Source organism: Eublepharis macularius, chromosome 18, assembly GCF_028583425.1.
Source record: "Eublepharis macularius isolate TG4126 chromosome 18, MPM_Emac_v1.0, whole genome shotgun sequence".
Lineage (NCBI taxonomy): Eukaryota > Metazoa > Chordata > Lepidosauria > Squamata > Eublepharidae > Eublepharis > Eublepharis macularius.
The window spans coordinates 15,498,028-15,510,416 of NC_072807.1; the positions used below are offsets into that span (position 1 = coordinate 15,498,028).

A 12,389-nucleotide genomic window follows, 5' to 3' on the forward strand; every position below is an offset into this window, starting at 1 on the left:
GGGCCCTGGCGCTGCTCCAGCTTGCCCTCTCTTTTTTCCTTCCTTCCTTACTCTACTCTTCTGGCCTGGAAGTTTTAAGCTGCCCATTCTTCTTAATCATATGGGGATCCTCCAGGTCAGCAACCATGTGCGGAGAGGGAGCTGGCACAGGGGGAGAGATGGCTCATGCGGCAAGGGAGACGGAGAGGTTTGCCCAAGCATCTCCGCCTGGTAAGCAGCAAGTGTAGATCCCCCCCCCCCCCAGAATTTCCAGGAGGCATCGAGCGGCACTCTCCCATTTGCCTCGGCTGTGTTAAGGCACGCAGGAGGATAAAAGGCCACATCTTTTTATCCTTGACCATCTTAGCCTTTGCATCTTAGTCTTTTCTGCATGAAATATTCAGCAACTGCTGTCAGGTTCTGCCTTGGGCGTCGCCCGGTGAGACGCCGGCCTGCCTGACTTTGGACCAGGGGTATCAGCAGGGATTATGCAGGCTCCCGCTCTGTGGAAGGAGGAGGGGTATACCTCACCCCTCGCACCCTCTCAATCCTCTCGCAGGCCCGCTCGACCTGACAGAGTCCCGGCTGCCTTCCATGACAGCTGGCCCCTTCCCTCCTCCGGACTTGCTCTTGCTCTTCATCTTCCTTCCTCCACCTCCTCTCCGCTGCTTTCTCATTCTCTCCCTCTCTCTCCTAAACTCCTCCACAACCCACCACGAGCTCTTGGCTGAGCCTGCTTTTATAGAGCTTCCCTCAGCCTCAGTGCCTGATGTGCGCCAGCTGGGTATACCCTCAGGTGTTCCCATTCCGGCCTCTCCTGGCCCTTCTGCCTTTCCCTGCAGGGTGGGGCTGGGCATCGCCCGACTGGGGAGGCTCCCAGGTGTTCCTCCCCTCATTCCCGGTCCTCCCTGCCATTCCATCTTCTCTCGCAGGGTGGGCCTTTCCAGGTGATGCACCTTGGCCGTCTCTGCCTCTGCTCACGAGGTGCTGCCCCGGTAGGTGTCTGTGCTGCCTGCTCATTGGGGCTGGGCGTGGGTGTGCTTCCCTGGCTGGCCTCCCCCACTGGCTCTCCCCCCCCTCCCCGCACTTGCTGCTGGCTGGAGCTGTGTTGCCTTCCCTGGGTCCTCCGGGCGCCCTGACCCTGCCGTCGGGGTGCCGTCGCCCCTCAGGTAAGGGGGCTGTGACAAGTCCAGGGTGTCGGGAGTCGGACTGCTCAACCCAGGATAACTGCTTCCTCAGCCCCACCCGTTGTATGCTTTCTTGCTGCAGAATGAGCACGCTGTGCACTCCATTAGCCAGATGACAGACAGCAGAGCGGGCCCTTTCTTGCACCCACGCTAGCATCTCCACCCAGTGTAGTTATGCACTTAAGGTGAGGGAAGCCACCTCTGCCACCTCTGCCTCAAGAGGCAACTTGTTGGCTTTGGGTGAAAATCCCCTCCTGGAACACGTGATGTGCTGCACATCGTGTGCTGATCATGGCAAAACTTGCCATGTGCATTTCATTCTCCAGTTAGCCTCGGAAAACTGCAGACAGGCCCATCCTGGAAACTGCCTCCCTCCTGGGAATTCCTCTCCCCATCTGGGCTAGAAACCTTCTGAACGAATCCTTTAGGATCCAACTGGCAGAGCAGTTGGGAGAAATTTTGGCAAATTTCTTTCATTTTCTCAGTGGAGGCTCCTACAAGTCAGAGACTGAGCAGATTCCGTAAATGCCAGGGGCGGGGCCAATTGACATCCATGTTTGTGTTTATACAGCATTTCACATTTTAAACAGGAAGAGCTGGAAGGGAGAAAACCTTGCAACTGGGAAATGACTCCAATGCAGAAATTTAGATCGCTGGGAGCAAAAGCCCAAGTTATCCCAGAAACACAACCACTGGAGGTAATCTCAGGAGGAGGAAGGTTGAAAGTTTTTTAAGACTGGTAGCACTGAGAGCATTAATTAAAAAAAAAACCCTTTCCAGCAACCCAGCCAACTCTGCTGAGTTCTTTCCTAGACAAGCTGCTTTTATTCTCTGTTCATTTGCTCTTGTTTACTCCCCCTCTCCACCCGTTTTATTGATTTCCTCGGCCCGAACACCCGATAATGGCTGACAGAAGAAGGCAGGGAAATGCTAACCCGCTTTTAGACTATCGACTCTGGAAAACAGCACTTCACAGCAGGTAAGCGCTACAGAGCCTTTGCTCTGAGGGTGCTCAGAAGATGTTGTGTCAAGACACAGGCCTGCCTTGCCATTAACCAACCACTGAGTGCCAGCAGCCCACGGAGCGGAGCTGGCTGGGGAGGAGCCAACTCCACACCAGCTTCCTAGGAGAGAAGGAGCTCAAAACTAGGTTATTTGAAACTGCAAGTATCTTTCAGTCTCAAGACAAAAACAGGACAACTGGAGAAGGCGGCTTGTTGTTACAACATGCCTAAATCCTTCCGACTGTGTCCAATGGTCCTGAGAACACTCCACGATAGCTCCCCATGTCTCACAGTGGTCAACCTGATGCTTCTGGGAAGCTCAATGGCGAGTTTAAACCCTTTCTGTGCATCAAGTTCTTATCCACACATGCGCTGAACCATTTAATGGGTACCTTCCAGATGTTCTGGGGACAAAAAAAGTCTATTTACTGACTTTAGACCCAGAGCTGCCATTGCCTAGTGTAGGGATCCCCAACGTGGCACTCACGAGCGCCATGGTGCCCACCAACAGCTTTGCTGGCATTCGGCAAGTGTTTTTAGAAAGTGGGTGGGGCCACATTGGGCTTTACCCCGCAAGGCTTCTGAACATTTCAGCAGCAACTGCCCCCAGTATATTTTATTCTTTCTCCCTCCATTTTCTAAATGTATTTGTAAAATTACCCCTCTTCTCCCCTGTACTTGGTGTGTGGCTCCGCCTCCTGCAGCAGTCATTTTGTGGTTATGCCCGCCACCCTGTGTTAGAATTCCAAATATTGAAAAAGGCTGGTGGTCCCTTGCCTAGTGGTTAAAGTGTCAGATTAAACTGAAGAGATACAAGTTCAAATCCCCAGACAGTCATGAAGGATAGTAGATTTGGCAAAGTATTGTAGGAAACAAGAACAACATTTGATTTATATACCGCCCTTCAGGATAACTTAATACCCACTCAGAGCGGTTTACAAAGTATGTTACTATTATCTCCACAACAAAACACTCTGTGAGATGGGTGGGGCTGAGAGAGCTCTGAGAGAGCTGTGACTGACCCAAGGTCACCCAGCTGGCTTCAAGCGGAGGAGTGGGGAATCGAACCTGGCTCCCCAGATTAGAGTCCTGCCGCTCTTAACCACTACACCAAACGGGCTCTCATCTAAAAGTATTTACTTTTACCTTTATTTAGTGAAGGGGAGACATGCACACCACTCTGAACGCATTGAAGCAGGGGTGGGATAAAAAAGTGAGCGTTAATCACAGTAATAAACATCAAGAAATACACAGACAATTGCTGCCGCTCATAAAATACCCAATCAATAAAGAGTCAGAGAACCCAAAAACATTCTTACCTCTATGCATTATCTTATGTTTCTCTCTCAGATATGTGAGACCTTTTATTACCTACAATCCAAAGCAGAAGTTTTTTTTAAAGCAGCTGAATTAATAATCATACATTGTGCATTTTTTTAAAAAGCTACAAGCATGTCTCCTTAATCAGAAAAAAAGAGTATCTGCTCTGCCAACAAGCACAGGTTACAACCCAGAGTGCACTTGGAATCAGACAGCCAGACTGTGTAACCTGGTTCCATTTATTTGCTAAATTTAATAGGACCCCTCTCTTATTTTCGCTCATTCTCTAACACCTTCATAAACTGCTTGTCCAGCAAGGTTCTGTGCTTTGGCTAGTGTAATCAGACAGAACATTATTACTTCCTCTAGAAATTTTAATTAAGATTTTAACGATTTTACCCATTTTAGCACACTGATGTACTTAATTCTTAGACATGTGTAAACTTAATTTTATTCTGTTATCCTTTTAGCTGTTTGCTGTAAAGAAATCACTGCTGAGGTAGCAAGATTCTGCACCCTGACTAGTTTAATTAGATAGACTATCACAACTTCCTTTAAGAAATTTGAACCAATATTTAACAATTTTATTTATTTAAATATATTCTTCAGTTTCCTAGATATGCTTAGACGTGTAATCAGTGTATTTGTTGTATATGGTTGTATGTGCTGACTCGGGTTCTGATCCTGGATCATAATAATAAACTTGAACCTGCTTGTCCTAAAGCCAAGCACAAGTACAACTAAACTGTAGAGTTTTTAAGCAGAGGGAAGGAGGCAGGAATCAAAGGCAGGACCAGACGAGAAGAGGCTCCGTCTGTCCGATCCGCCCCACATTCTCACCCTGAGCAATTCCACATGTTGAGGATGGGATGGAGATACAGACCGAAGCAAGAGGATTCCAGAAGTGTGATGCAGCAACTCTGAGAACCAACAGCTACTGCAGTCCCACGAAGGCATCTGGCTAGATAGGCCTTGTTCACAGGCTGTACTTCCCGTGTAAACTGGGCCACACCAAACACCCTCTATTTAAAGGAGGGGGGAATCAATGCATACAAAAGCTGCTTGAGATTTGCCCACCCTTTACAGTATGTTTTAAGAAAAAAAAACTCCACCATCTGCCTGCCTTCTGGATCTGCAGTCACCAGCTGCACATGCATTCTGCTTTCCAAATGCCGAAACGACATACTCACAGCAATGCTAACTTTGCCCAGGACCTGTTCGGGGATTCTGCCAGCTTTTTTCAGGACTTGATCCAAGGAGCCACCATCCTAAGAAGAAGAAATGTTTAAACATTCAGAGCATTAATCGTCTTTTTCCTAAAAGCATTAACAATGCTTTCCGCAGTGTGAGCGACGCGCCTTGAAAATGGAGAGCAGAGAAGGAACGGCTCGGCCGCGCTCAATGGCAAGAGGATCCATAAAGCGCAGCGTTCAGGTTAATTGAAAAGCTCAAGGGAAAGGAAATGCAGGTGTGGTTGTTTCCATCTGCAACAGGCAGCAGATGCCTGCTCTCTGGTACTGAATTTTTCATGGTTGATTCTTAAAACGAGTTTGTATTATATTCAGGTTTCAGTTTCCTGATTTAGCTATGTAATGATTGTCGTCTGACCAGAATCAACTGCTGATCAGTTTTATGGAGGACCACCCAAGTTTCAGTGTTACAAGAAGTGGGCGGGGGGGAACCCTTGCCTGTGCGCATTCCAGCTCTGCTGTTAGCAGCTCCTGGGAATGATCGTACTTTCTGCAGAAAACAAGCACCCAAATCTTGGTATCTAGTAGTTGGTAAGGGAGGAAAACAGGCCAAGATGCCCACTGGCTTGGGGCAATCTTGTGGTCCTTGGCACCATCTGCTCCCAGTGACCAACAGCGCACCATGTTCCTTGCTCCTGCTCTGCACGTGCACATGAAGGGGATCATAAGAAACTAACATGTTAAAGGAAAGGGCAATAAGCCAGCCCAAAGAGGCAGCAAGCCTTAGAATCCAGTCATAAACTAAGCATGCCTCGGGCTTATCAGGACACGATTTTGTGTGTGACAGAACACAAACACGCCCTTTCAGAGTTAAATATACGCTGCTGTTGCTAAGAGCTTCAGGAGAGGGAAAACGGTATCAGCCACATATATTTTTAGCAAAAAACAGCCATTAAGCCCAAGAACAGGCTTTCAACTGAAGCCACCTTACAAAAGCGAAAGAGCCAAAAATCTCAGATTCTTCACAAATAGAGCTAGGAATCTCACTTCCCCCACTGTGAAGAGATCTGCTATATTCCACCTGCCTTGAAACCCTGGGCTGAGCTCGATTAACACCACAAGGTGTTTTTTCTTGTTAAAAAGAGCTGGCGTGGGGACACTCGGATTCAGGAATAAAAGCTAGTTGGTTGGCCTTGGCTAGCTGATGCTCCCTCAGTAACTCATGCAATTATAAAAATGAATGGCTAAATATTTGTAATCTACTCGGCCATGTAAAAATCATCTGTAACACCAAAACATAGTCTCCGTTGCTCTCAAGCGACTTCCAGTGGGTTACGCACACTGGAAGTCTACCACGAAAGAGTGCCTCCAGGAGAGGAAGTGAAGAATCATCGTTCGTGCAACAAAGCTAAAAAAAGGAGCGGTCACGTAGCATCATCAAGTCTAACAGACCTCTTGTGCCTTCCCTGGACTAGAGGCCACTTCGCCAGCTCTAATGAAATGCGCTCCAGGCCACCAAAAGTGGTTCCTCAATAAATCTGGTAGCCTTGAAGGTGACATGGGAGTTTTGGCAGACCAAGCCAAACATGGCTCCCCATCTGGATCTTGTCACATGTAGGCAGAAGGTGTGCTGCACAGCACAGCTGTGAAGTGCTAAGATTTGCAAAATGGGCTCTAGATGAAGGAGTTCCAAGCCACCAAGCGGGCAAGAGACTCTGCCATTTACTATTTTTGTTTCTAATTTTTTTAAAGTCACTCAAAGCACTGGGAACCACACAGCATTTTTATCTGTGCAGAGTTCTTTAAAGGTAAAGGTAGCCCCTGTGCAAGCACTGAGTCATTACTGACCCATGGGGGACATCGAATCATGACGTTTTCTTGGCAGACTTTTTATGGGGTGGTTTGCCATTGCCTTCCCCAGTCATCTACACTTCACCCCCAGGAAACTGGGTACTCATTTTACCGACCTTGGAAGGATGGAAAGGCTGAGTCAACCTTGAGCTGGCTATGTGAACCCGGCTTCCGCCAGGATCGAACTCAGGTCGTGAGCAGAGCTTGGGCTGCAGTACTGCAGCTTACCACTCTGCGCCACGGGGCTCTTGCAGAGTTCTTTATTGAAGCAAAATTTAAACACCCCAACATTTCCCCAGAATGATTTAAAGTACGAGTTCTGCTGTTTATAGGCTGAGCTGTACCAGGAATATGGGAGAAATGAGACTGAATCCGAAGAGCTACATGGCCCATCTTGCTGTTAAAAGTAGCTGGGAGGGTTTTGCTTTTTTAACTGACCAGCTTTTTTTTTCTTCCTTGCTTTTGAAAATGGCATTTGTCAGTCATTTTTAGCATCTGAAGGTGGTTCTTTTTTAAAATTGTTTAGGTCCAGTGCTCAAGAGGCTTGAAAAGAGATCTTAAATGTTCTAAAAATTGAAAATCAGAGAGTATATATTTAAAATCCCCCCGCCCCCGGCTTTCATTTTATCAGTTCTACAGGGATTTGCAAAGAAGCCCCCTTTCTGGAGCGCTAGCCCCAGAAAGGATGTCACTTTTGGCCTACAGCTCCAGGCCCTGGGCGTTGCTGCTGCCCTCAGCTCTCCTGTTCAAGACACAAGGGGATGGATTACCTGAAAAGTAGAAAGGTTTCTGAACATCTGCAAATCTTGAACAGGGACCCTTCATGCTTCTTAGTAGCTGGTTTTGTTCCCAATGTGAGTATTAGGCTTGTTTTAAAGCGACTAAGGAGATAGGATGGCAGGTTGCCCTCTGTGGAGAATTATGACTGCAACCAAATCCCTGTAAAGTGGGAGCCAGGGGGAGCACAATTCTCCCCACTGTTTGCATCTTCCAGAGCTCCAAAACCAGAAGTAACTTTTCCCCACTGGGAGAAAAGTGGTCGTTCAGAGTGGGTTCAGCTCCCTCTGGTTTACAGCCCTTTGCTTTGTAGGTCTCCCTGTCTTCGTATCTATTTCCATCCTGGACCAGGTTTAATAAATTACAGCTTTTCCTTCCCTCCCTCCCTCCCAACCTTCTTCATTTGAACTTATTAGTTGCTTTTCCTGCAGTTTAACTTTCCTTTTAGCAGAGAATCAAAAGGCAATTTCCATCCCATTGCATAAGATATATTAGCAACTGCGTGTAAGGAACAGAAAGGGGATCTAAACGAGAGGCTTCTATTAAGACAGAAATAACCACTCGTAATATCTTTGCAGGGAGAGGAGTAATCTTGCAAAAAAAAACCCCACCCTGGTTTTTGCTGGTGCCTTTTCCTTGAGCCCCCAAGTTGTTCCATGCACAACATTTGGGTCTAGCCAAGTGTTCAACACCTCCCTCAGGCTGAACCAGGATGGAGGGATTGGACTGACCTTCAAGCACAGAATTTGCTCCAAGGAGGAGGTGCCATCTGGCTAAACGAAGGCTGACAGATGTCAAGAACAAAGTGCTAAGTTTTTCCTATCACACAAAAAACAAAGTTAAAAATAATAATGCTACAACGAAAGGTGTTTTGGGTTGGTTGGTTGAAGAAAAAGCTCTCTTGTTTCACTAAAAATGGAAAAAATAAAGACCAAACTTCGCTAGCACCCCGTAACTATCCTCCAACTATCCAATGGCAGGTTTGATGGGTTACAAAAAAATCAACCCCGGCAGCAAGTTTCGGATTAAGTCTAGTAAGGAAGGGGTGGAAGCTGAGCTTCCACATTCTTGGGGGAAGGAGGAAGAATACTTTTTCTATGTGTGTGCTCCATTCTCACCATCCACGGAGACAGGTGACTTGGACTCTCCATCTTACCAATGGGGCGGGGAACAGTCTTCAAGGCTGATCTTTTTAATAGGGATGTGCAAAGGCACACCGTTTCAGTATTCTTGTTTTGGTTATTACCGAAACAAGAAACGGTTTCGGTAATCGGTAATACCGAAACAGCGATTACCAAAACGTTTTGATATGTTTCGGTAATCGTTTCGGTATTTCGGCTTGTTTCTGTAATGCATTTCAATGAGAAAAAGCCTCCTCAGGCTTCCCTGAAGCCTGGGGGAGGCATTTTCCCACTGAATCAAGCCAAACTTGGTGGGGACCTTCCTCTAACTCCTCTCTAACAACCCCCCAAGTTTCAGACAGATTGGACTTTGGGGGGCCATGTTATGGCCCCCCAAACCAGGTCCCCCTATCCTCACCTAAAAAGGGAAAGGTTTTCGCTTGCTGCTGCTAATCTCCTATTTTGTGCTTGCTGCTGCTGATCTTCATTATTTCCTAAGGGGAAAAAATGAAGAGGCAGGCTTGTCTTGCCAGGGGTGGCATTTTGCATGCAAAATGCCCCCAACCCTCAGGGGCCCTTCTCCCACCTTTCCTCCCACCCCCCACCGAGGCTCAGCCAGCCCCACTTGGGGGGGCCATTTCATGGCCTCCCAAAGTAGGTGCTCTCAGCCTCCAAAGTCCACCCCCTACAGCCCCACACATACCCAATCCCCCCAGCTGCCACACACAGACCCAAATCCCCACATTAGCCCCTCACAGACCCAAATCCACCCCCAGCAGCCCCACACCCATAACCCCAGGAACAGGCTGGCCAGCCCTCCCCCTTTCTTTCCTATGCTGGGAACTTCTAAACTCTCTTTCCCAGGGCAATTCTGCACAGCCCAGGGGTGCCACAATGGTGGGCACACTTCTGAGTGCCAGCTTGTCCCTGTGAAAGAGCACCTGAACCACAGACACCCTCCCTCAAATTCCCCCACCACCTACAGAGATGGCTGGCCAGCCAGCCCCATTGTTCCCTATGATGGGAACCAACTGCACAACAAAGAATAAAACACGAACAACACAAAATAAAGTTTTAAAAAAATTATTTTCTCACTTTCAAAGTACAAGTAGGCAAAGCATTATGACACATTACACCATCAGTCCCCCACGCAGAATAACACAACTCACTTAACATCAGAGAATCACAAAAAACACAATTCCTGTCAAAAACACTTTATTTCTTGAACAGCTTTAGGTTACACAGCAGGGGGGCACACCAAAGGGCATGGCAGCAGTATCTTACACAAAAATAACACAACTCACTTCACATGAAAGAATAACCAAAAAAAAATTGCTGTCAAAAGCACTTTATTTCTTTAACTGCTTTAGGTTACACAGTAGGAAGGCACAAGAGGGATAAAAGCAGTCTACTACACAAAAATAACACAACTCACTTCACATCAGAGAATCACCCAAACACAATTGCTGTCAAAAATGGTGTAGTGGGTTGTATTATTTTGTATAGTACACTGCTTTCATGCCCTGTTGTGCCCTCCTACTGTGTAACCTAAAGCAGGTAAAGAAAGTGTTTTTGAAAGCAATTGTGTTTTGGGGTGATTCTTTAATGTGAAGTGAGTTGTGTTATTTTTGTGTAAGATACTGCTGGCATACCCTTTGGTGTGCCCCCCTGCTGTGTAACCTAAAGCTGTTCCTGGGGTTATGGGTGTGGGGCTACTGGGGGTGGATTTGGGTCTGTGAGGGGCTAATGTGGGGATTTGGGTCTGTGTGTGGCAGCTGGGGGGGGGGGAATTGGGTATGTGTGAGGCTGTAGGGGGTGGACTTTGGGGGCTGAGAGCACCTACTTTGGGAGGCCATGAAATTGCCCCCCCCAAGTGGGAGCTGGCTGAGCCTCGGTGGGGGGTGGGAGGAAAGGTGGGAGAAGGGCCCCTGAGGGTTGGGGGCATTTTGCATGCAAAATGCCACCCCTGGCAAGACAAGCCTGCCTCTTCATTTTTTCCCCATAGGAAATAATGAAGATCAGCAGCAGCAAGCACAAAAGAGGAGATTAGCAGCAGCAAGCGAAAACCTTTCCCTTTTTAGGCGAGGATAGGGGGACCCCTATAACATGGCCCCCCAAAGTCCAATCGTTTCGGTAATCATGAAACGTTTTGGTAATACCGAAACAAACCAAAACAGGTATATTTCGGGGTTTTTTTTGGTAATCTGATTACCGAATTGCACACCCCTACTTTTTAACTGGAGATGCTGAGTATTGAACCTGGGACCTTCTGTGTGCAAAGCAGAGGTTGTTCCGCTGGTCATCCTAGTCGTACTTAACTCAGGGACGCCTCATCATGATAGGACTATGAGAAGAAAGGTCTGACCGGGTGTGTGAGCCCTGATGTGCAGCAATGGGCATAGCTCTGACAACTGGGATTCAACTAGGTCCCTTTGTGCCGTGTCCCTGGCGGGCTTCTCAAAGTCCTCTTTATGAAAGCAAGCTCTTCCTCCCCCTCCCCCAAGCACCCAATTTGGGGGCCTACTGCAGGGGAGAGTCCAACAGCTCTGCATTCCCTTTGGCAAAGGAATTCTCCAAATCAAGCCGTGGTAGGTTATGGAACATGAAAACAGTGCTACAGTCACGTTAGGGCAAATCCAACTGTCTCCATTGCACAGTTTCAGACAACTTGGAATCACTTGGCAGCCACTCAGAAGTTAGCTAGCTAGCATCTGTAGCCACAGGGGGAGGCAATTACTCGTGTTGTTGCCAAAACTGTACAACACTGACTTGTAGCTCCCATTGCCTGAATCTATAGAGAAGTTGTCCTACCAGTTCAGGCCCACGGTCCCATACAGTTCCACATTCTGCCTACAGAAGACAGCCCACATACACGTCCCCTTTCATTAAAACCCATCCACTGGCAGTCTCAGGCATTTCTGCCTCCATACGCAAACGATGGACTTGCGGCTAGTGCTCAATGCATTCCAGCCAGCTTCATCAATCGTCACGCAATCTTCTACATCAGTGAGTTTTACATTCATTACATCTGACATGAAGGAGAACCTTTCTCCTCTGTGCTTGTTCAGAACCATAAGATTGGATATTTTGAGGGACAGTGAATATGGTTTTGGTATTCAGTCTCACTACCCTACTTATGATCTTAGTGCATCCCTCCAACAAAAAGCAATACTCAGCAGGGGAAGTTCTCAAGACCCCAAAGACACACCCCAGCAACAAAGCAGCTTATTACCATGTGCTCCATACAGATGCTGATCTCTCCATCGCTGTAAAACGCTCCATAAAAGCCCACTATGTAGGGCGAATTGCATTCGTGCAAGACTTGCAGTTCACGGATGATCTGGTTTCGAATCGCTGGCTTGATCTCCAGGTGAATTAACTATAAAACAATAAAACTGACATCATGTCCTTCACAGGCTTATGGAGTTTAAAAAAATGCCTTCCCTGGATGCAGGGGCAAGCTGTACCGGTCTAGACCCAGATGGCATATGGACCGTTATTGTCCCAACAGTTGCAAGACTGCTTTTCATGGCAGAAGGTTTGAGGATGAACCTTGCAAATCATAGGGACGAGGTCTGGAATCCGCGTATCTCCCTGTGAATATTGCCTGGACTTACCAATCTGTATAGAAGTCCAACAACCTACTGTGAAAACAACCTTTCTGTGTGTCAGCTCCACAACTCTACCTGTGTCACATTTCATTATGGCTGTACACCCTGCCAAGCCCATGAAAGTCAAAAATACCAGCTAGAACGGCCCAGGATGTAAGGAGCAGAATGTCCAACAGCTGATGTTTCTAATATAATGATTTTAACATAATGAATTGCTATCATTGTTTTTATCTTGTGTGTATATTATTATGTTGTGCTCTGCTTTGAGTTCACTTACAGGGAGAGCAGATTAAAAATCTAATAAAATAAAATAAAAGCAGCAACAAAGCCCATCAAGTCATTTCGGCAG

The 12,389-nt window shown here is 47.2% G+C and overlaps 1 protein-coding gene across 1 annotated transcript in view; it reads right to left on the bottom strand.

Moving 5' to 3' along the window:
* MAP2K1 (mitogen-activated protein kinase kinase 1) overlaps nt 1–12,389 on the bottom strand; it is a 41,574-nt gene that overhangs the window by 9,171 nt on the left and 20,014 nt on the right. The window contains exons 3-5 of the mRNA XM_055002793.1: nt 11,662–11,808; nt 4,681–4,758; nt 3,490–3,541 (exon numbers count right to left, since the gene is read on the bottom strand). Of these exons, the coding sequence (XP_054858768.1) occupies nt 3,490–3,541; nt 4,681–4,758; nt 11,662–11,808 (277 nt within the window). The remainder of the gene's footprint in view (nt 1–3,489; nt 3,542–4,680; nt 4,759–11,661; nt 11,809–12,389) is intronic.